General features: G+C 41.3%; 1 protein-coding gene across 4 annotated transcripts in view; it reads left to right on the top strand.

The window, feature by feature from the left end:
- The window catches only part of TMTC1 (transmembrane O-mannosyltransferase targeting cadherins 1), a 272,198-nt gene that overhangs the window by 210,989 nt on the left and 38,942 nt on the right, over positions 1-22,267 (top strand). For all 4 annotated transcript variants that reach the window (XM_060113162.1, XM_060113160.1, XM_060113161.1 and 1 more), the window contains one exon: positions 9,319-9,462. In XM_060113162.1, the coding sequence (XP_059969145.1) occupies positions 9,319-9,462 (144 nt within the window). The remainder of the gene's footprint in view (positions 1-9,318; positions 9,463-22,267) is intronic.

Raw genomic sequence — 22,267 nt, 5'->3', positions numbered from 1 at the left:
AAAAGGGCTGTGATCCTCAGTCACCCAGATAGCTATTTTCTTTTCACAGGTATGGTTTCACATGAAATACAGAGAAATCATCTAAGATGTCCCCACTCCCATAAGTCCTATTGAGTAGGAGATGCATTACCCTGCCCTGAGGGAACTCAGGTGTGTTTGGGCAGCCTTGGTATCCTTAGAGGGGCCTTGTCCACTCCTAATATATCTGCTGTTGATGTTTTAAATAGAAAATCTGAAGGGAAAGAAAACTGTGTTCATGGGGGGGGGGTTAAGTCCCTGACCAGGCTCTTCTTATTGGTATAACTAAAAGGAAAGAAATGTAAAGTCTACAATTGATATTTAATTGGCTAACTCTTGGGAAAGGAGTAGCTAAAATCTTTCTGATTGGAATTTATTAATGCATAAAACAGAGACTTGTCATGATAACGGTACCCACAGCTCTCATTCTTTGTATTCCCTCCTGTGTGGATAACTGGAAGTCTACAAAGAGACTCCATTAGACTATAATAAGCATATGTGGGAAAAGGAAGTAATAAGACAATGATTATTGAAGAAAGCCATACCGTTAGAGTGTAAAGAAATCTAACTATGTCTAATGAGCCCACTGCTCATTGTTGTCCTGAGTATATCAATAAGATTATTATAATTCCTTTGAAAAATGTTGTCTATAAAACTGGTAGAGTTTGAACTTTTTTTTTAATCAGGATTTAATGATTATTTAAGAAGTCCTTTACCCAGGCTTTTGTGTGTGTGTGTGTGTGTGTGTGTGTGTGTGTGTGTGGTACGTGGGCCTCTCACTGTTGTGGCCTCTCCCGTTGCGGAGCACAGGCTCCGGACGCGCAGGCTCAGCGGCTATGGCTCACGGGCCCAGCTGCTCCGTGGCATGTGGGATCTTCCCGGACCGGGGCACGAACCTGCGTCCCCTGCATCGGCAGGCGGACTCTCAACCACTGCGCCACCAGGGAAGCCCTACCCAGGCTATTTTGAATGAACGTTTAAAATAACTCTCATGACTACAGGTGGCCTTAGATACCAGCTTCCATGTATTTCTGGAAAGATTGAAAATTCCAATACCATTTGTTAACCAAGTTTAACAAGTGGAGAGGGGTTCTTCCGTTGGTGTGGTACTTTTATTTATAAATGTCTAAGTATGCTTTCCAGTAGCACAATTGAAATCATGTTTGTTCTTTTTGTTGATGAAATTATATTCTCACTATGTATATTTTATGTTAATTAAGTCTAGCAGCTTTATTCACTAAATCCAAGAAATTGATTTTGAAATTCATTTAGAAAACTAGAATTTTAGTCCTATTGTGGCCATACTTACGGACTATATTTCAAAATGAAAGTTCTATCATTTATATTCAAAAACATCTGCTCTCTCTTTTTTCTGCCTTAAACCACCATTTCACTTCAAAACCTCACTGCGGTTTCCCAGGAAACAAAATCCAAAGTAGAGATTAGCAAGCAGGAAGTTCATTAAGGAGTGCTCTCTGGAACACCAGGGAAGGAAGCCAGGGAAGCAAGATGGGCAGAGGGGGAAGGAGAGATACAGTGCATTCGCAGGGGCTCAGAGGAGCCCTTAGGGAGCTCTGGAGATGGGGTGGCCCCTCAGAGTTGTCATGAAAGAGATGGAACCTTTATACCCACTATCAACCAATCACTGGCCCCAGGCAGAGAAGAGTAGCCTCGGGTAAAGCAATGCCCAGAGAAGAACTCAGCTGTGAGCTGTCAAGTGCCTCAGACTTGAGGGGTATCTGGGTGGTATAAGACAGCACCCACTACACTGGCTTAATTCATGATTTCTTATATAAGTAAATATGACAGTTCAACAGAGTATCATTTAGATTTTCTGTTAAAATGAGAAGAGTGGTGTTACCTACCTCATAGGGCTGGAATAATTCACATACAAGGTGTAAAGCAGTGTCTAAATACCTGGCCATGATAAACTCGGTGAATGTTATTAATACTCCCCCAATCTGACCACTTCTCTCTGCCTCCACTGCCCATCATCTCTCCCCTGGATTACTGCAGTGTTCTCTGGTTTCCCCCATTTTCACTTCTCCTTCCTCCCCTCCTTCAGGCTGTTCTCAACCCAGCAGCCACAGGGAAGTTCATAGTAATCCTGTGCTCAGAACGTCCTGCTCGCTTCCATCTCAGTCACGGTGAGAATCAGGGCCCCTGCAGTGGTCTCCATGTCCTGCACCATCTGGTCCCCCTGCCTCTAGACCTTACCTCCTACTATACCTCTTGCTGTCTCAGCTCCAGCCACGCGGGACTCCAGGCACACACATTCTTGTCACATTCTTTGGGCAACCGGAAAAATATGCATGACCTAAAAGTTGAGAGTTACATTTTATTCGGTGGACAAAACTGAGAACTTAAGCCCGAGACACAGCATCTCAGATAACTCTGAGAGACTGCTCCGAAGAAGCAAGTGGGGGGATCCAGGATGTATAAGGGTTTTTGCAACAAAGACCAGGTAGTCAGAACATCAAAAGATTACTGTTAATTAAAGAAAACCAGTTATCTCAAGTTAAGGAATTTAGTGCTTTTCTGTGTATGGAAAGATGCAAGAGTCTGGGCTCACTGAAATCATTCCTTTGATATGCACCTGAGCTATCTGGGGCCAGTATCCTGTGCTTTCTCATCCTGAGTCTCCTCGGGGTGCACCACTGGGGATGGCTGCAGCTGCCGACTGCTAGATGGTGGGCATCCTGTTCCTATCCTGAGTTCCCTCAGGGCTCACCCTCTGGGTGGCTGTAATGTGATGGCTAGATGGCTGCAACATCCTTTGTTTACTGATAGTGGCAGGCAACATGTTTCATTCACACCTATTCCAGAGACTCTGTATTTGTCCTTCCTTCTTCCCAGAACACTTCCCCTCCTTCTCTAAATGGCTGCTTCCCTCCCTCCCTTCAGGACTCTTCAGGTGATGTCATCTTGTCTGCGAGGCCTACCCTGGTCTCCCTGCCAACCCCAGCATACCCTGTTCCTCTGCTTCGCTTCATTTTTCTCCACTGCAGTTTCCACCCTCTAATATGCTTACACACGTTTAACACCCCTAGCTACTGCCCATTCCCATTACATGCCAGTGGTGACCCCCAATTCCTGAGGTGGATCTTCAGGATACACACGCCTTTCCCTCCCCACCCCTCATGATGTCCTTGGTTGGCACTTATTAACTGCAAACATGGACACACTCTTCCTGCCCACCACTGTCTTTTTTTCCTAAGTCAGTCTAACAGCCAGAGTGCTATTTATGCTGCAAAGTGTTATTACAATAAAGATTCTACGAGCACCTTGATCTGTCGTATAAGACTTTGAATCTCCTTATAACCTTGGATGTAGCTCTTGAAATTGTGCGTGTCTGGAATTCCGTTTGGTGTTGAGCCTATCGGAAAGGCTTGGAGGAAATTGCTCTGGTGCCTGTGGGGATCATTTGCTTCAGATGATGAAAGATTGACAGACTTTGTTAGAGTGAGTGCTTGACAAGGAACATTCCTACATTCTTAAAATGAAGAGGGCCAAATGTCCTTCACATCTGAGCACCCGCTATGTGGGACAAACGGATGGATACAAGACAACTTGAGTGTTCATTGGGTTAGTGATAAAGAAATAATGGAGGTTATTTTGTTTGATGGAAGCAAATCAGAGGCCTTAGCAGTCAGGAGAATGATTTTTTGGAGGATGAGAAATCCACATGAAAGGAGAGCTGGCAGCTTCCTGCTGGCATGGGTTCATTAGGGCTGTGGAGAGAGCCAAGTACACCCACCCAGAGGTCCTGTAGCCAACTCCAGAACATCAAATGTATGGAGTGTATCAGGTATGAAGGTGGACATCTTATATCCACCATCCCATTTGTTCACACAGAGGGTTAATATGTTATGGACCTTATTGTTATAGAGAGAGCAACTAAAGCACAGACATAAGTTCAAAACCACACAGCAAGAAAGTCACCCGTGGCTTCTGACTCCAATCACAGTTATATTTCCACTCCACCAAAGTCATTTCCCATTCATCTGCCGCAAAAACCAAAGTTCACCGTGGTCACCCCAAGCCCTTGAGAAAAGATAAAATATGTTCACTATTTTCTATTTAAAAGAGCAAGGAAGTATTTAATTCAATACATTTCCCAACCTCCAGAGGAAAATTCTCAGGAATCAGGAAAATTCAGCCACTTAAAATGAGTCATTTCCTGAAGGCATGGTTTTACTCTAAATTGTCTTGAAAAATCAATTGGGCGGAGTCCTCCTGGATCACTACTAGAGGTCATCCATTGTGAGAGATCAGATAATTTAGTTGGCCCCTCACTGGAGTGTGTCATACTTCCCTAAATTGCATTTGAGGTTTTTTTCCAAGACTATCTAATGGATAGGAAGGAGTACGGTACCAAAAGAAAGTGGCAAGACTTACTGCTGGGTATTAATGGCGATTTCAGACAATTAAAGAAGCAGACTGGTAAATGATCAATGTCATTCTGGTGCACTTCAATGACATGATTCAAATTTTATAATCAGGCACTTGAGAAATGGCAGGGACTAGAATGATTGAAAATATGCTGCGGCTGCTGCTGACTTAAGTTTACTTTGGGTATTTTTTAGTTCTGTGAAATTTAGATCTCATGGTTGAAATTTTTTTCCCAGTCCTGTTTTTCTTTTGGATTCTTTTTTTTCTCAACAGGAAATAGAAAATAAACATCTGACCTTAGCATACTTAACCTCCAATAAATTAATGTGTGGAATGAAAATCAGATAAATAAATCAGGGTGTGTATATTCTGAAAGGAAATTGCAAAGTGGAGCACATAATACATACAGTCTTGCTTGAACAATGAAATGCCTTAGAAGGTACTCAAATAGTGAAAAAGTAACAGAATTCTTAACTTTTGAACAGATTGTACAAAATTTAAAGTAAATGACTGAATAAAATATAAAACTAAACTTTAGTCATATACATCTTATCTCTATGGATCTTTAGTTGAGATTGAAGCTTAAGAACAGTAGGTCGGAGAGCATGTATCTGTGCCTTAAACACTTACTGAATGTTGTTAGTTCCAAATAGCTTCCCATGATACTGTGCTTTTTAGAGATACCATGAGTATTTTGTATGTCAGGAGACAAGTTTTCCCAGAGAAGAAGAATCTCAACCATGTTTCCTGAGTGTCACTGAGAAGTAGTTCTTATAAGATCATAGCTGAATGGACTGGCCCAAGGATAGGAAGGGAAATTATTCTGAATGGAAGCTCTAATTGATAGCAGTATATTTATTTGCTGAAGGTTGAATGACTCATGGATTGTTTGGGAAAATAAATAGATTTATAGGAACCATCTGACTTTTAACACTTAAGAACACAACTCCTGAAATATTTCTTTTTTTAAAAAAAGTAATTTATTTTTTCTTTAATTTCTCCCATCCTCCCATTCCTCAACTGTAAAATAGTACAATAATTCTTCTTGAAGAATTAGAAGGTTAAATTAGATAGTATATGGGAAAGCACTCTAAAATGTAAAGTATCACTAATACATGCTAGGTTTTTTTAGACCCATTTTCTTTTGCTCTGTTTTTCACTTAGGCAACTGTTCCCTCACAGTGATGATTTCCTGTTAACATGTTGTTGATATTCATTCTTCAGAGATAAGTTGCCTGGGAATGGAGGAGAACAATAATGTCCTTAACTACCTACTTTATTAATTCTGCTTAAGGAAAGGCCACCAGATAAAAAGTAAGAAGCCCTTAAATGCTCAAATGGGAATATAAATCATAGAGAATATAAATTGAGAATATAAATCATACAATACTTGAAAAATATTCTCTTCAGCTCATAGAATTGTATCTCTATACCTAGATTTCTTTTTTAAAGAGAAAGAATAAACTTCCATATACCCCAGAACTATTTGACAATATTATACATTTTCCCTATAATAAATTTTAAAAATTTAACTCAGTGAAATTTTAAAAAATAATAATAAGGAAATAGCAAGAGAGCCCCCATATACAATATAAATGTTGAGTAAGACTGAGAAAGAAAATCCAGTGGCTGTTCACACTGGTCTTAAAAAAACAGGCCTGAAAATTACCACTCTCCTCCTTTTCAGTGAAGCTTTTGTCAAGGTTCTTTACATGGGGAAGGGAATAATCATTACCAGAACTTTTGTAAAACATACCTGTAGGCATCAAAGTCAAGACACACTTAAGTTATCCTGACAGTTGATGTAGCAACATAGACATCTCTTAAATTATTCATCTTTCTAATAGAGAATTCCCCTCTTGGAGACCTCAGGGTTGAATTAGACCCAAGCTCATTTAAACAAGTTTATTTTAAAAAGTAAACACACAAAAATAAGTTTCATCCTTGCATAGGTCTTCAGTAAACAAGAGAAGAGTATATGTTTTAAGAAAATGTCTACATCTATATAAAAAACAAAATTAAAAGTGATAATTTTTTCTTGACCTGCTTAAAGAATCCTTTTTAAGAAATTCAACTTTGTTTCATAAATAATGTAATGCTTGCTCATGATTAGGTGAACCTAATCAGATGCCCACAGGGAGGGGCTGTTGCTAGCAGATCTTTACTATTACCAGGAGTCAACAATATCACACGTTTTCCAGGTGGAGGGCTGTGAGTGGCAATAGATTCAGTAAATCACTATAGATGTCAGCAATCCCCTTCCTGGACAGGTTGGGACTCTGTTAACACAAAGCCTCTTCGCTGCCTGTGCCTGACCACAAAGCCCTGTCCTAAGCTTGGAGCACAAGGCATGCTAAAGACATTTTTTTCCCTCATAGTATTTATATTTGTTTCTCTTTACTTCCTTCTCACTGCTTGTTTCTGTTTTTGAGAGTTCAGTGTGAACTTATGTTCTGTTCCTGGTTTGATTAAAAAAAAAAGAGAGAGAAACGTTTTTGTAGTCAGTGAACTTTGAAAGTATTATATCAATACATGCATTCCTTTAAATTTATTTATTTATTTATTTTTGGCTGCATTGGGTCTCCGTTGCTGCACGCGGGCTTTCTCTAGTTGCGGTGAGCAGGGGCTACTCTTCATTGTGGTACGCGGGCTTCTCACTGCGGTGGCTTCTCTTGTTTCAGAGCTCGGGGTCTAGGTGCGCCGTCTTCAGTAGTTGTGGCACGCTGGCTTCAGTAGTTGTGGCGCACGGGCTTAGTTGCTCCGCGGCATGTGGGATTTTCCCGGACCAGGGGTTGAGCCCGTGTCCCCTCCATTGGCAGGCAAATTCTTAACCACTGTGCCACCAGGGAAGTCCCCATGCCATTCCTTTAAATGGCAGTGGGATGGTGATAAAGTCCAAAAAGGTGGGCTGATAAGCAGCGGGAGAGGGCAGCTGCGTGACAGGGAGCCTGTCATAGATGCTCTTATTGAATTTAGGCTGTCCTTTCCCATATTTAGTGCTTTCACCTCAGACATTTATTTTGAGGACTCCAAAGCCTATAAAGAAATAAGGAAAAGACCAAGTTTTAAGAAATTGCCTCTTCTGGGAAGGCAGAGGTCACCAGGATGCTTTCTCTTGCTGTTCGTCATCAGAGAAAAAATAAGAACTGTTCTCACAGTGTTCACAGGACCCCCGTCTTAAATCTTTTGGAAGTCAGAGAACTTTGCTCAACATCCAAAAAATTTTTTTAATTGGAAGAATTAAAGTCCTGGCTGTGATATGCTCTTTGTAACCATTCCCAAAGTAGTCCTTAGACGCAGCTTCCCAGGAGGCTGTTCTGGGCATGGAATGAGTGGGCAGGTACGAGAGCATCTTCTCTTAGCTCTGATGTCCTATAGAGGCATCTATGAGAGAGCACCAAGGACTTGTGTACCCCAGGAACTGTGAGGGTGGGTGTTAAGGGACTGGTACCAGGTACCCTCAGGTTGTCTTTGCTAATTAAAGGTGACCAGAAAGAAGCAAACACGTTGTGTGTGTGTGTTTTTTCCCAACTTCCTCTCATAATGTAGCTCTCCCAACAGCCTACAGAATTATTGTGAATAATCAGGGCTTTCAAGCCTTGGGAGGACGTAACATTCATCTGAATTGATTCTATCCCTTATCAGTCAGGAGGAGCGTTACACAGATTGTCTTCCTGAAAATACTGAGGGATGCTAATAGCCGAGCTATAAGGCAGAAAGGAAGGGAGGATTACATGGTCCAATAAACTTAGGAAACTCTGGGTTAGGCAAAGATTAAAAAAAAAGAAAAAAAAAGCTATGCAGCTTGTCTTCCTTGGCCTTTTAATAGGAACCCCAAATTAAATTGATCTTCTTAGAAGGTACGGAACAGGCTGGGAGGGGGCAAGCATGGCATTTGATTGTCAAGAGACTTGACAAGTGCAGATCCTGTTTTTATTACTTGGGCATTATCTTGCCTTTCCTACATTAAAAGCCAGCTCCACAGGCTTATTCAAAATCCTCTGGGTGACAGAGATGGAGCGAACCTGTTCAACGACTAAATATGTCTGCTCTGAGCGCAGCAGAATCAACTCAGCTGTGTATGCAGCAGCAGGCTGATTTGCCTTCCTTATAGTTTCTAGCTAGGGAAGTAAATTGATTCTCTTCCTTTCTTAATCACCATAAATTTGCTTTGCTGATGTGTACGCCGTCCTCCTTTACATTTGCTTTCGAACATTAGGATCGCTGTTTTCACGTCATTGTGCCTTTTTAAATTTGTATACGTTTGTCAGGATTTTCATTCCCAGACACTATCAGGGCAGGTGGTATCAAATAACAGTAGCGGGGAGATGAGACAAAATGGAATAGGAGAGTCAAGATGGAGAGCCATTTGAGGGAGAATGTTTATTTTTATGGGGAGACGTTTGTATCACCTTCTCAATAATGGCGGTTTTACTGATGCTCCAATTCAAATATATTCATGAAGATCCCTCATCCAGGGAACTCCCAACATCTTGTGTAAATAGTGGGCATTATACAGGCAGCTAGTCAGCAGTCCCGCTAGGCCAGAGACTCAGCACCGGTGACAATGAGGATTTTCAATCAAAGGAAGTTGAAAGTAACTGTAGGCTCCAAGCTAAATTTATTTAACCCGGTAGATTTGTATACTGTTTAATTTTGTACTCTTTGGGGGTAATTCACTTGTGCCACCATGTGTCAATTACGTGCTTTCCTGCCATGTTTATTTGCCTGCAGGTGCACAAACGGTTGACTGTTAAGATGTGACATAGACATACCATTAAAATAAAGGAAGAATTCAGTGTTTCATTTTTGTTGTGGCATACCTGGAGTGGGGGGTGAAGAACAAGCAAATTGTGACCAACTCTGAAGTTTTTAAACAGTCATGGCTTAATATTTCTAATTGTTCAGGTTGTATCCGCGCCATGCAAGTGCCCTGAACAACCTTGGAACACTGACCAGAGACACAGCAGAGGCAAAGAGGTACTATCAGAGGGCTCTCCAGCTAAACCCACAGCACAACCGGGCTCTTTTCAATCTTGGGAATCTCCTTAGGTAAGTAGAACGTGTACCTTTGATCAGAAGACCTTGTAGTTTCAAGAAATCCTTTCCTTTTCAACACTCATTTGATTGTGGTGTCGTCTCCTCTTCCTAGGGCAGAATAGTTAGGGTTTTCAAGTCTTGGGAGGATGCGATATTCATCTGAATTAATTCTATCCCTTACCAGTCAAAAAGAGTATTTCCCAGAGTGTCTCTCTGGAAGTATTAGTTCTGGAAGATGTTCGTAGGTTGTCTGTAGAGGGCTGGGAAGAGGGAATGGCTACATGGTCAAATAAACTGACGAAATGCTGAATTAAGCAAAGATAGTTCCTTTATTGCAAGAATCTTTAATATGCTAAATGCCCTGTGAATATTCAAGAAGGGAGTATGGAATGCAGCATTTCTCAAAGTCAGTCATTTTTGGTAGGCATTTCCCAAGAATTTCATGAATATACTTGGGAAAAGTGCTGGTCTAGGAAAAGCAGCATGCTCTAAAGGTGAGCATAACCACAGCTCATGCGCAGTTTGTGCTCTAGGTAAGAAACAAACTGAGACTTCCTTGGAATTAGCAGCGGTGACTCTTGCTCTCGGAAGACCTCCCAGGCATAATCACTGGTGTTTGCTTTTCACTCACTGCCCTGGAAAAGACTGATAGTGCAGTTAGTCTCCCTCAAGACAAAGGGGTACTTTTGCATCTTGTTTTTTTATTAATATAAACTCTAGGCAAGTTGGTGATGGCAATGGCAGTGGTAGTAGTGGAGATAATCATAGTGGAAATGGTGGTGGATATGGAATTTAACTTCTACGCTTTAAAAAACAGATTGACATTAGAGAAATACAAATCAAAACTACAATGAGGTATCACCTCACACCAGTCAGAATGGCCATCATCTAAAAATCTACAAACAATAAATGCTGGAGAGGGTGTGGAGAAAAGGGAACCCTCTTGCGCTGTTGGTGGGAATGTAAATTAATACAGCCACTATGGAGAACAGTATGGAGGTTCCTTAAAACACTAAAAGTAGAACTACCAAAGGACCCAGCAATCCCACTGCTGGGCATATACCCTGAGAAAACCATAATTCAGAAAGAGTCATGTACCACAATGTTCATTGCAGCTCTATTTACAATAGCCAGGACATAGAAGCAACCTAAGTGTCCATCGACAGATGAATGGATAATGAAGATGTGGCACATATATATACAATGGAATATTACTCAGCCATAAAAGGAAATGAAATTGAGTTATTTGTAGTGAGGTGGATGGACCTAGAGTCTGTCATACAGAGTGAAGTAAGTCATAAAAAGAAAAACAAATACTGTATGCTAACACATATATATGGAATCTTTAAAAAAAAAAAAGAAAAGAAAAAGTTCTGAAGAACCTAGGAGCAGGACAGGAATAAAGACACAGATAATAGAGAATGAACTTGAGGACACGGGGAGGGAGAAGGGTAAGCTGGGACGAAGTGAGAGTGGCATGGACATATATACACTACCAAATGTAAAATAGATAGCTATTGGGAAGCAGCTGCATAGCACAGGGAGATCAGCTCTGTGCTTTGTGATCACCTAGAGGGGTGGGATAGGGAGGGAGGGAGGGAGACACAAGAACGAGGAGATACGGCGATATATGTCTATGTACAGCTGATTCACTTTGTTATAAAGCAGAAACTAACACACCACTGTAAAGCAATTATACCCCAATAAAGATGTTTAAAAAAAAAAGAAAAGAAAAAAAAAAGATTGAGAACATCAGAAATGGGAATAAAAGGGTGAACATGGTTAGAATCAGAGTAGTGATGCATTTATCTGTGCTTGTTAGGTTGCTGACAATCCACACACTTACTGAATTGGTTTCCTTGTCTCTGAACTTCACAGAGCACATTTGGTACCTTTAGGGCTAATGGTTTGCTTTGTTCTTTTATCCTCTCCCTAACAGGATTGGCTTAATTGCCACAGTACCTCAGTGGATGCATCTTCTTCATGTTCCTTTTTACTCCTTGAATTTTATTGTATTTATTTTTTTAAACATCTTTATTGGAGTTTAATTGCTTTACAATGTTGTGTTAGTTTCTGCTGTGTAACAAAGTGAATCAGCTATATGTATACATATATCCCCATATCCCCTCCCTCTTGCATCTCCCACTCCTTGAACTTTACATATGCATAGAGATATTAGTCCTTTTTCTTAGTGCGCACATGTGTTAATGCATGTTCCTATTTAATCCCATTTGAGCAGAAGCATTGGGTAAAGTAATTACAGAACAGTCTAACATCACATAAGGTGATAGGTGCCAACCCAAGTCTGAAGTTTTGTTTAAGAATGGCTTTATCCATATACTGGAACACAAAATCAAGGGAATACTCTACCAAAATAAGGAAATGCAAGGAAAGTACAGTTAAAATGAAAAAAATAAAAGTATAAGTGAGCAAAAACTAAATGAACTTAATAAAATTTTTAAATTAGAAAGTTTAGGGAATTCCCTGGTGGTCTAGTGGTTAGAATTCTGCACTTCCACTGCAGGGGGCACAGGTTTGATCCCTGGTCTCGGAGATCTAAGATCCCACATGCCGTGTGGCCAAAAAAAAAAAAAAAAATTAGATAACTTAAAATTTTATACAAATTGAGAGTGTTGAAAAACAAGTAAATGAAGAGGTACACACTGTGACAGAAAAGCCTTTTAGCACTAGTACGTTCTCTTTAAAAATAATAGCAAATCAAAAGCTGTGGGGAAAATGTGTTCTAGTTATTGTAGATAACTGTTTACAGGTCAATAAGGTGCTTTTATTTTACTCTACTGTTTTTATGAGGTCTTATTTATTTATGTGAAGTTCTAAGGACTCATTTTTAAACTTTTTTTTTTTGCGGTATGCGGGCCTCTCACTGCTGTGACCCCTCCTGCCGCGGAGCACAGGCCCCGGATGTGCAGGCCCAACGGCCACGGCCCACGGGCCCAGCCGCTCCGCGGCACGCGGGATCCCCCCGGACCGGGGCACGAACCCACGTCCCCCGCATCGGCAGGCAGACCCCCAACCACTGCGCCACCAGGGAAGCCCTAAGGACTCATTTTTAAAAGTCATTGTTGCATCTGTATGTGTCCAGCTTAGAGTCCAAATAACTTAATGGGTGGATAAATCCTGTTCATGTCTTTTGGGTTACCAGCATTATATAGTACTGATTTCAAAAATGATACAGATGAGTTTTTTTTTTTTTTTTTTTTTTTTTTAACAAAGAAACCAGCTTTGATGGCCTGGATACAAAATGATAGTTCTTGTTAGGGATGATATCCTACAGTTGTGATTATCACACTGTGCTGAATGTGGCTCTACTTGGAAATGGTGACAGAGATTCTCTTAAATTTCATCTTGCCCAGACCAGAACGAGAGATGCATACTGCAGCCTTCCTTTTTCAATTCACATATTGCCTCTGACTATTAGCTTGAATTAGTGTATGTGAGTTAAGAATACAAGGAAATATTTTTTGGAACATAACAATGGCTACTTTTCACAGTAGGTGGGGCTCCTAGATACTCAACATAAGATTTTTCTCTCTGTTTCAGTAAAATCAACAACGCTTCACATTTGTATAAGACTCTGAGTGATTTTTTTAAAAAAATAATTAAAGCCCTCCCAATGACTCTTTTAGATAAGGAAGAATAGGAACCAAGGTTAAGTGCCAGGTACAAAGTCACCCTTGTTTACCTCTGGTCTTTCACATTAAACAGAGAGCAAAGTGGCTCCATCTGTGTAGATGAGTCTTAGAATCCAGTAGAATAAAATCAGGATAGTAGCTAATATTTATGTAATATTTTCCAGTTTACAGACAAGTGGGTTTTATATCCATTATTTAATTTAATCTTTAAAACTATCGTGAGAGGCATTCTCATCCTCATCCCCATTTTACAGATGAAGAAACCAAAGTTTGGAGATTTCATGTGACTTTGGCCCAAGCTCTGCTGACCCAGGATTGATTGCCTGCCCTGTCCTATTCACTTTCCATTACCCATGCTGCCCAAATAACGCTCCAATCCAAGACTTACTTAATATTTAGCTATTAAATGGCATGTGATTTCCTTTTGGGAGGAAGGAACTTCCTGTTTTTTTTATCAGGAAACAGTAAGGTTTGTTTCCATTATGTCCTTTAGTAGCAGAGAGAGGTGACCCAGAAAACAGCAGAACTAATCCACGTTTACTCCACGTTGGATCTGCTTTCCTTAATATAGTTCTGCTCTAACTGGCAATGGGTCAAAGGCATAAAGAGGATAAGAATATTTTAAATATGTTTTTATTTGATCCGTTTTACTATTTAAGTTTTATACCCTATCTATTTCTCATTAGGCAGCTAACTTTTTTAAATTGTGTTCTTTTTTTTTTTTTTTTTTTTTTTTTTGCGGTACGCGGGCCTCTCACTGTTGTGGCCTCTCCCGTTGCAGAGCACAGGCTCCGGACGCACAGGCCCAGCGGCCATGGCTCACGGGCCCAGCCGCTCCGCGGCATCTGGAATCCTCCCGGACCGGGGCACGAACCCGTGTCCCCTGCATCGGCAGGCAGACTCCCAACCACTGCGCCACCAGGGAAGCCCAATTGTGTTCTTTTTTGTAACCTAGAACTTCATGCTCCTTCTAAGAACCCGGGTGATCTCCTTAGATATGAGCAGTTTAGATTCGATCATCCCTGAGTGGAAGGACACTATCACTTTTCCTCTTTTATAAATGAGAAACTAAACTTTGGAGAAGGTAAGTTAGGTGCCAAGGTCCCTTAGTGAGGAAATAGAATTTGTGGGAATTGAACCTCAAACCTTCTGTCCAAGTACCCTTGCCCTTAATCACCACACTCTACTGCCTCCTTGTGGCTCATCTCAAAACTGAGATACAGCCCAGAGCAGCCCTGCCCAACAGAAATACAGTGAGAGCCAGAATCTATAATTTAAATTTTTCAGGTAGCCATATTTTAAAACATAAAAAGGTGAAATTAATATTAATAATATATTTTATTTACCCCCAGTATATTCAAAATATTACCATTTTAACATAAATAATATGAAAATTAATTTTTAAATTGAACATGTAAAAATATTCATGTGATAGTGTACATTCTTTTTTACAATTAATATTTGAAATCCAGTGTATGTTTTACACATACAGCATACCTGAGACTAGTCATATTTCAAGTGTTCAATAGCCACATGTGTTTAGTGGCTGCTATATTGGACAGCACAGACCTTTATTAATGACCTTGACTTTGAGAGAAATGAGTTTTTGTCCAGACCAGAAACTCTAAATACAATGTGGTTCTGTCAGAGCATCCCAGAAACCTTAGAGCACTGAGGACAATACCATTTGAATTCTTGGACTTATGTGACAGACAGCTTTAGACCTGTTCACAGCAGTGCATGTCACTGACTCTTATCCAAATATATTTGACCTCTTTCATGACCATTTCCCTGGACTTTGAAGCTAATCTGTTATGATTCTGTACAGCACGTTTACAGTGTGACAGATTGATAATGAACAGCTTTCCATGCCAGCATTCTTAATTTATATTAATTATTGTTGGCTTTGCTTGGAACCTAAAATGTAAAAGAAAATAGGCAAGATTAGCATACACAGTTTTTATGGAGGAAAGCAGAAATCCCTGATGGCTCAAGAGAACATAATAGGATACTTTAATTCAGGGCATGGGAAAATGCTTCTGTGACTGCTGGGGTAAAACAGTGTCTGGTATTTGCTACTGAAACAGAATATTTTCATTTTAAAGAATCGTATTGTCCCTCCCATTGCCAAAAGTACCTTCTATTCACATAATAGGATATGGGTGTTAGATGGGTGTTACAATAAATCTTATATTCAAAAGTCAGAAGAAAATGAAATAGAATTTCCAAAATTGAGCTATTTAGAAGATGAGTTTGATAACAATATACATTTTATTTTCTTTAGGCTATTCCTTTAGAAAATTGAATTTCTAAAGAATAAAAGGATGTGGAAAAAAGGGTAACCATTAGCTTTGAAATAAATTTCAGTGTTTGGGATAAATTTCCTTATAGCTTTGGCATTGACCACACTGCCTTTTTTTTCATAAAAGGGAAGTTTATACACTCAGGATAGCAGTTCTCCCCTTATCTACCTTTTACCTGAAACCCCAGAGAATCCAAAATGCCAGCCCACTGGATAAAGAAAAACTTTTTGAGGTCCTTCTCAACACATTAGGATGTCAACTTTGGGTGGGCAACTTGTGCATCCTCCTCTTGGAATAAAATCCTCCTCCCACCCCCACTCCCATGGTGACCTGTTAACATCCAGGTTACCTCCAGTCTTACTTATCTGTAGTCTTAACCCCCTTGCGATTTCTCCTCGGGGTCTTTATGTAGTTCACACCTGTCTCTCTCCAGGTCTCCTCCAGCTCTTTTGAAACCCAGTCCAGCAGCTCATTGCCACCATCTCCATCCTCATCAGGGCCATGTCACAGCCTTGTACATTCTCCTGTCGTCCTCAGGGACTCTGCAACCTTTAGTGAATTCGGTTGCATCCATCACCCAGTTCCTCTGCTGCCTTCCCTCCAGGGCCTGCCACTTCTGCTCCACCTTGACCATTCACCGACATGGCCATGCCATGGGCTTTTTAATTATGCACACCTTTTCATTCCCTAGTGCCTGAATTCTGAAAGGTTCCTCTTTGCCCTTCACTTATTAACCTCTTCCCACCCTTCCCTTCCCCTCTCGGTCACTCCTTCTGACCCTTGGAAGGGGTCGTGGGATAACAACCTGCCACCTTCAAGCTCTCTCTGTGCTCACATTGTCTCTCCCTTTAAGACCTTTACATTGACATGCCTCCCTTCTGGGACAAATGTTATTTCCCTCTTACTCCCTCATTCCTAGTGGCCCTGCTCTTTACCATTGTTAGAACCTCTGTTCTGATTTTTATGTTTATAATGTGTAATCCCATCTCTCATTTATCTGATCTATTTCATTAATGTATGTGACATCAGCTTAGACTCACACCTTGACCATCATTTACTTGCTCAACTGTGCCTCCAACTCAAGGTACCCCCTGCCCCATTGCCTGCATTTTGTAGGCAGACCAATAGTTCTCAACTTTTTCTTATTATCACTCCTCTCCCCACCCCGGGAACCATTTTAAGCCTTTTTCCCTAATCACTCCCTCCCCCAATTAAATAAATACTCAAGGACAAGATTTGTTAGGTAGTGTCAAGCTTTGAGAGACTGAAGACCACTGTAATAACTAATTTTATTTTTATATGTAATCTAACATTATCTTTCACTGCACTGCCCCTGCTCCAAGATGCGGTGTCTCTGTATGTGTGTCTTAGACCGTCATCCAGTCTCTCAAGTGTTGGAGGTAAAAACATACATCTGAGTCCGATGGGATCCTTACAAAACTCTGAAGACAGCATTGTGGGGGAAAAGCAGGATCAGGAGTTAAAGCTATTAGAAATTCATCCCTTATGGTCTTATAATACCTCCCGAATATTTTCTGTTTTCCTAGTATAAGTATCCTTTGTTCCCCTCCTCAGTGCCTATGCACACACCCAGAAGATGACATAATCCTTTACTTTTACTAAGAATATTCAAGTCATTTAAGGTTAATCTTTGCAGCTTCCCTTCTTCCTACCTCATTTCTTACATATTCCTAGATGCCCTCTTCTTTTGTTCTTCCAAGGGAGGAAGGGTTGTCTTGCCTCCCTAATAAGTCTAGTGCTCACACCTGTGGTTATATGTTTTTTTTTTAAACTGAGGCATAATTAAACACAAAAGTGCACAATCTTTAGTGTTTGGCACAATGAGTTTTGGCAATTTTATATACTGTTGTAATTACCCCCAAAATAACATATAGAACATTTCACCCCAGAAAGACCCCTCATGCCTCTTTCCAGTAAATTTCTCCCTCCCCTGAGGCAATCATTGTTCAAATTTTTTCACCACAAACTAGTTTTAGCTCGTCATAGAACTTCATTTAAAGGTGAACATTTCATATATACTTTTTTGGCATCTGGATATTTTCAAGTAGCGTGATTTTTTTGAGTCTTATCCACGTTGTTGCATGTTCCATGTTTTTTTTAACTGACGAGTAGTATTTCATTGTGTGGATATGCTGGAATTTGTTTATCCATTTTCCTGTGGGTAGATACTTGGTTTGCTTATAGGTTTGTATGTTTAGTATTCTGGGATAAATACCTAGGAATAGAATTGTGGGTAGATGTATCTTTAATGTTTTAAGAACCTGCCACATAGTTCTCCAAAGTAATTGTACTGCTTTTCACTCCATCAACACTGGTGAGAGATCCACTTGCTTAGCATCCTCACTAACATCTGGTGTCATCAGTCTCTTTTATTTTAGCCATTAGTCATTAGTGTAAAATCCACATGTGTTCTTGATTTCATCTTCTCTACCCTTCCCTGTCCATTATCATGGGCATTCTCTTAGGTCTGCAGATTCTTCCCATTCCACAAACTTCCTCATGCCCCACATTCCCCTGGGGAACGTCTCCATTCAGCTACTCCCTCAAGTGGTTCTCCTCACTCCTTCCTTTCTCTGATCAAATTGGTGAGAAGAACGGTTAGCACTTGGTGCTTCTCCTTCCCCCAACCTGTTCATTCAGCCTCAGGTGGAGCTGCTCTCTAAACATCAGCTGTGAATTCCAAAGGTTCTCTGGGCTCTCACTCCCCATGATTTCTCTGAAGTGAAGAATATGATACTGTTGACCTCCCACTGTTTTTGAAGCTCTTTATTTCATTTTTGTATTATAACACATTGTTTCTTTTCCATTTCCAATATCTACTCTTCTTCCACCCTCCCTCTAAATGTCATTGATTCTCCATCACATACACACATACAGTCCAAACGTATGAACATTCAGGACTTCCCATAATCCTGCCACTTTCTCCCTTATTTTCTGCTGCTCCCCACACTGTATAAACCCAGACACCCAGCCAAACTCCCCTGGTCACTGTTTGAGAAATAGAAACATGCAAGCTACATTTGAGAGAATATTACAGAGGTTTTAAAGTAACAGCTCTTCTAGTTCACCCAAAATATTGTTTCATTTGCATTTCATCATCTTATATTCCATGTCTGTACAAAACTGAATTATCTAGGGAATGATGAGAATGTTTACCTACTTCCTCAAGATTTGGGAGTTATTTGTATCTAAACAGATTGCTAATTATTAAAGTATTTTTGTAAGTAACTCTCCCCCACCAAAACTCTTCTCAGTCATGCTGTGTTTACCAATGATTTGAGCATGAGTGAGTTGTTTTAAATCCATAGTGTGGTTTGCAAGGAAGAAGGAAGGGTCTCTTTTCTCAATCCTTGCTTTTGCTGTGATGGGTGCAATAAACACTCCTGAGGCCAGAAAACAGTTCTGCACAGGAAGTACTGTCAGGGAGAGCAAGCTTTAAAGGACCCCTGTTTTGTTTATACGCTCTTGAAGGCATTGGAAGGTCATCATTTTCTTCCCTTGCATAAATATTTCTGACAGAGGATAATTAAACAGACCAGACTGCTTTGTCAAGTACAGGAGTTTTCAGTGGTCTTTCCTGCCCCGAAAATCATTTTCCCACCCCCTTTAACTCTCATAATCTTTCCTGGCCTCATTTGCAATCTAGTGCCCTTAAGCTCCTGTGCTGGGGAATGACTTGGAACAACTCTTGACTCATAGCTTAAAGAAGGTACAAATCAATTAAAAGAATACTAGAAATGCAGGTATTCACTGGCAGTTTCTTCTTGCCTACATTGTCTTACTTTAGAGAACCAGGCACATCAACTTTTTATCACAAACCCAGTAGGAGATCAGCTTTGCCCTGACACAGAGGCTAAGTTCAGAATGTAAGTTGTCAGAGAGCCTCAAAAAACTTTCAAATCTAAAAATGCTCTGTGCAGACCAGGAGGAGAAATACCAGGGACAGAAAGAGAAATATGCATGTCGTCTGGGTCCACTCTGACTCCCGCTTGCCTGTGGCCTGCAGGGGTCTGTCCCAGGAAGCACCTTGGGGAGGAGAAGGAGGCTTTAAGGATCCCTCCCTTCTTGCTGACTCCTTACTAATCCTGCCCATCTCCCTCCGTCGTCCAGGGCCCGCCCTGGTGCTTTCCTGTGGTGCCACCACTGCAGGGCTGACTGCTCTCCACCTTTCTGCCACCTCTCCTCCTCCAAGTGAAAAGGACAGTGACACTTGAATGACAAATTACAAAGCACCTCCTCATGGCTCATGAACCTGCCCACTGAGGGTTTGTGGAGGGCAGGCACCTTCACTCCCCTGTTACAGATCCGGGGACAGTGAGGGGGGTCATGTGACATGAGCTGTGAAGTGGGACCTCTAGAGCCAGCCATTTGGTTACATCACGCGGCCGCACTGACTGTCTCCCCATGCTGTCCTCACGACTAGGAATTGTGGAGCTTGGTGAGTTTGGATCTCAGCTCTACCACATAGCAGTGTGTGACCTTGGGAGAACAACTGGATCTTGCAATGGCTCCAATCACTCACTTATAAAGTAAAAATAATACTAGTAACCAGGTCCTCCACGAGTCCTAAATAGGAGAATGCGTGTAAGTACTTAACGTAGGACCTAGCCCCCAATAAAGATGAAATAAGCCTTAGTTATTATTAATTACTAGTAGCCCAGGGATATAATTCCTCACTTCAATTTGAAGCTCATCTTCTTAGTATAAAATTAATAATACATCAGAAGGAGGTAACACATTTTCTATTCCTGTTATTGAACAGCTTCAGGCAATATTCAACCTCCTTGAGACTCAGTTTCCTTCTCTTCAAAATAAGAGATGGGACCAGGTGATTCTGTAAAGCTGTCTAGCTTCAGGAATCTATGGTTTTAACCATGACTCCAAGTATCTAATCTCTTTACTGAAATGTAAATGGAAGATCAGAAAGGAATTTGGAAGTCCCTTTTCTTTTCAGAGGCAATACTACCTTGGAGCAGCATCCTGCCTTTGCTGAGAAATCAGTGAGGCTTTAGGTAGAAAATCCAGATGAGACTCCAGCTAGAGAGGGGAAGGAGCCCAGGGAGCTGCCAGGGATTGCATTGTCCCACGCGCACGATGCTCTGCTAAGCACGATGTCCTTGCGCGTTTATCCCACAATTACAGGAGCCTGGAGAGATTAATGCGCACCTTTCACAGATTCGGCCACTGAGGCTCTTGGAGGTGGAACATCTAACCCAAGTCATACAGCTGGTGAGGGCAGAGCTGGTATATAGACAGCAACCCTCTGAGCCAAAGCCAGGGACATGCATTCCACTGCATCATCAAAATGACTCTTTATCTACGGGGTAGGTGAATCCTGGCTAAACCAGGCTAGTCTCAGCTGCCTTCTCTTCCAGGTCCCAACCTGGGGACATGGTTTCTACGCTTTCCTTGAAATCACGGAAGAGCTTGGCATAAATATTTTGTGTGCTTTGAAGAGATGCTGGCTTGGGACTCGTCCCGCCACCCCTCCCAGCCCACCTCCATGCACACGTGGTGCCGGAGCAAGGCCATCAGGGGGCAGGCATTCTGCTGCCAGGGTCCAGGGCAGGGACCTCACCAAGCAGAAGAAGACCTCAAGAGCCAAAGGAGCAAGGGAGGAGGGTCCTCAGGAAGAACCTTTCCTCAGGACCTACTCCGTGCCATGGCTTTTCAGTCTTCACCACCACTTAACATGAACCTGTCCTCCAGACAGTTCTCCTATGTGGCCTCCATAAAGAATCAAGCAGAAACACTAGGGCAAGGGCCTGTAAACTAGGTTTCCACTGCATCGCCCAGTAAACTAGAACATAAAAGAGGCTACTCAGGGTAGGATCCAATTTTCTTCTTTTCCTTCTACTAGGAAAGACAGTAGAGCCGCAGAAAAACATGTCACACTGTGGTTAACAGGAAATTTTACTGCGGCCAACGGGATTGCCAAATTCATTTATTTGTTATTGCATTTCTGTTATTGCATTTCCCAGATTCTCCCAAAATGTCAATACTCTTTCAAAGCAAGCATCTGCTTTCAGTTTAAATGAATGTGTCATGAAATTGTACACAGGAATCCAAAAAGTTTTCTCAATTGACAAACTTAACAGGTCCTTAATTACTAAAAGAAAATGTGCTGAATTTTCTAAAAATTGCTTTTAGAAAATTTGCTTTTTCTAACTATCTGTCACTGAGACCGAGCCAGGAAAGTGAGATGAGGCAAATGTTGTTACTTAACACACGAGAAAAACAGCCCCACTGCTGTATAACCAAAGGGAAAATTCCCTGGGAAACTACAAATGTTGAATGGCAAAATTTGCATATTATGAACAAGATCTAATTTCTACTTAATGCTTCTCTTATGAACTCAATGAGGAAGATGTTATTGGTCCCAGGGACCCCTTCTCAGGAAGTTTAGCCTTTTGGAAATTCCTGGGGGAGACTTAAGGGATTGGAGTTTTGCTTGCAGAATATTAGGAGATTTTTACTTCTGTTGATGCCTATGTGGCTAACACCGGCACTAAGACTTGGATGCACAAAAGCAGACATTCACCACAGAGCTTCTACGAGAGAGAAAACTGCCTCTTCCAATTGCAACGTCACCCTCCAGGCACCTCCACTACAGCCTCCCCACATCACCTGGCGTCCAGAAGTATCACCCATCCGGGCAAATAAACCAGCCACGGTGACCCTTCTCTTTGGCTCCGATTGTTCCAGAAAGTCTTCTTTCTCCTTCTTTTACCTTTCCTCATCCTGTTACATTTTAGCCTTATATCAAGGATCAACTGGTCAGGCAGACCCCACATAGTAACCAGGGCAGAGTTTCTAAAGCATAGGCTGAAGACCACCCTC

This window comes from Mesoplodon densirostris, chromosome 11, assembly GCF_025265405.1.
Source record: "Mesoplodon densirostris isolate mMesDen1 chromosome 11, mMesDen1 primary haplotype, whole genome shotgun sequence".
NCBI lineage: Eukaryota > Metazoa > Chordata > Mammalia > Artiodactyla > Ziphiidae > Mesoplodon > Mesoplodon densirostris.
This window is presented reverse-complemented; position numbering and strand designations above follow the sequence as displayed.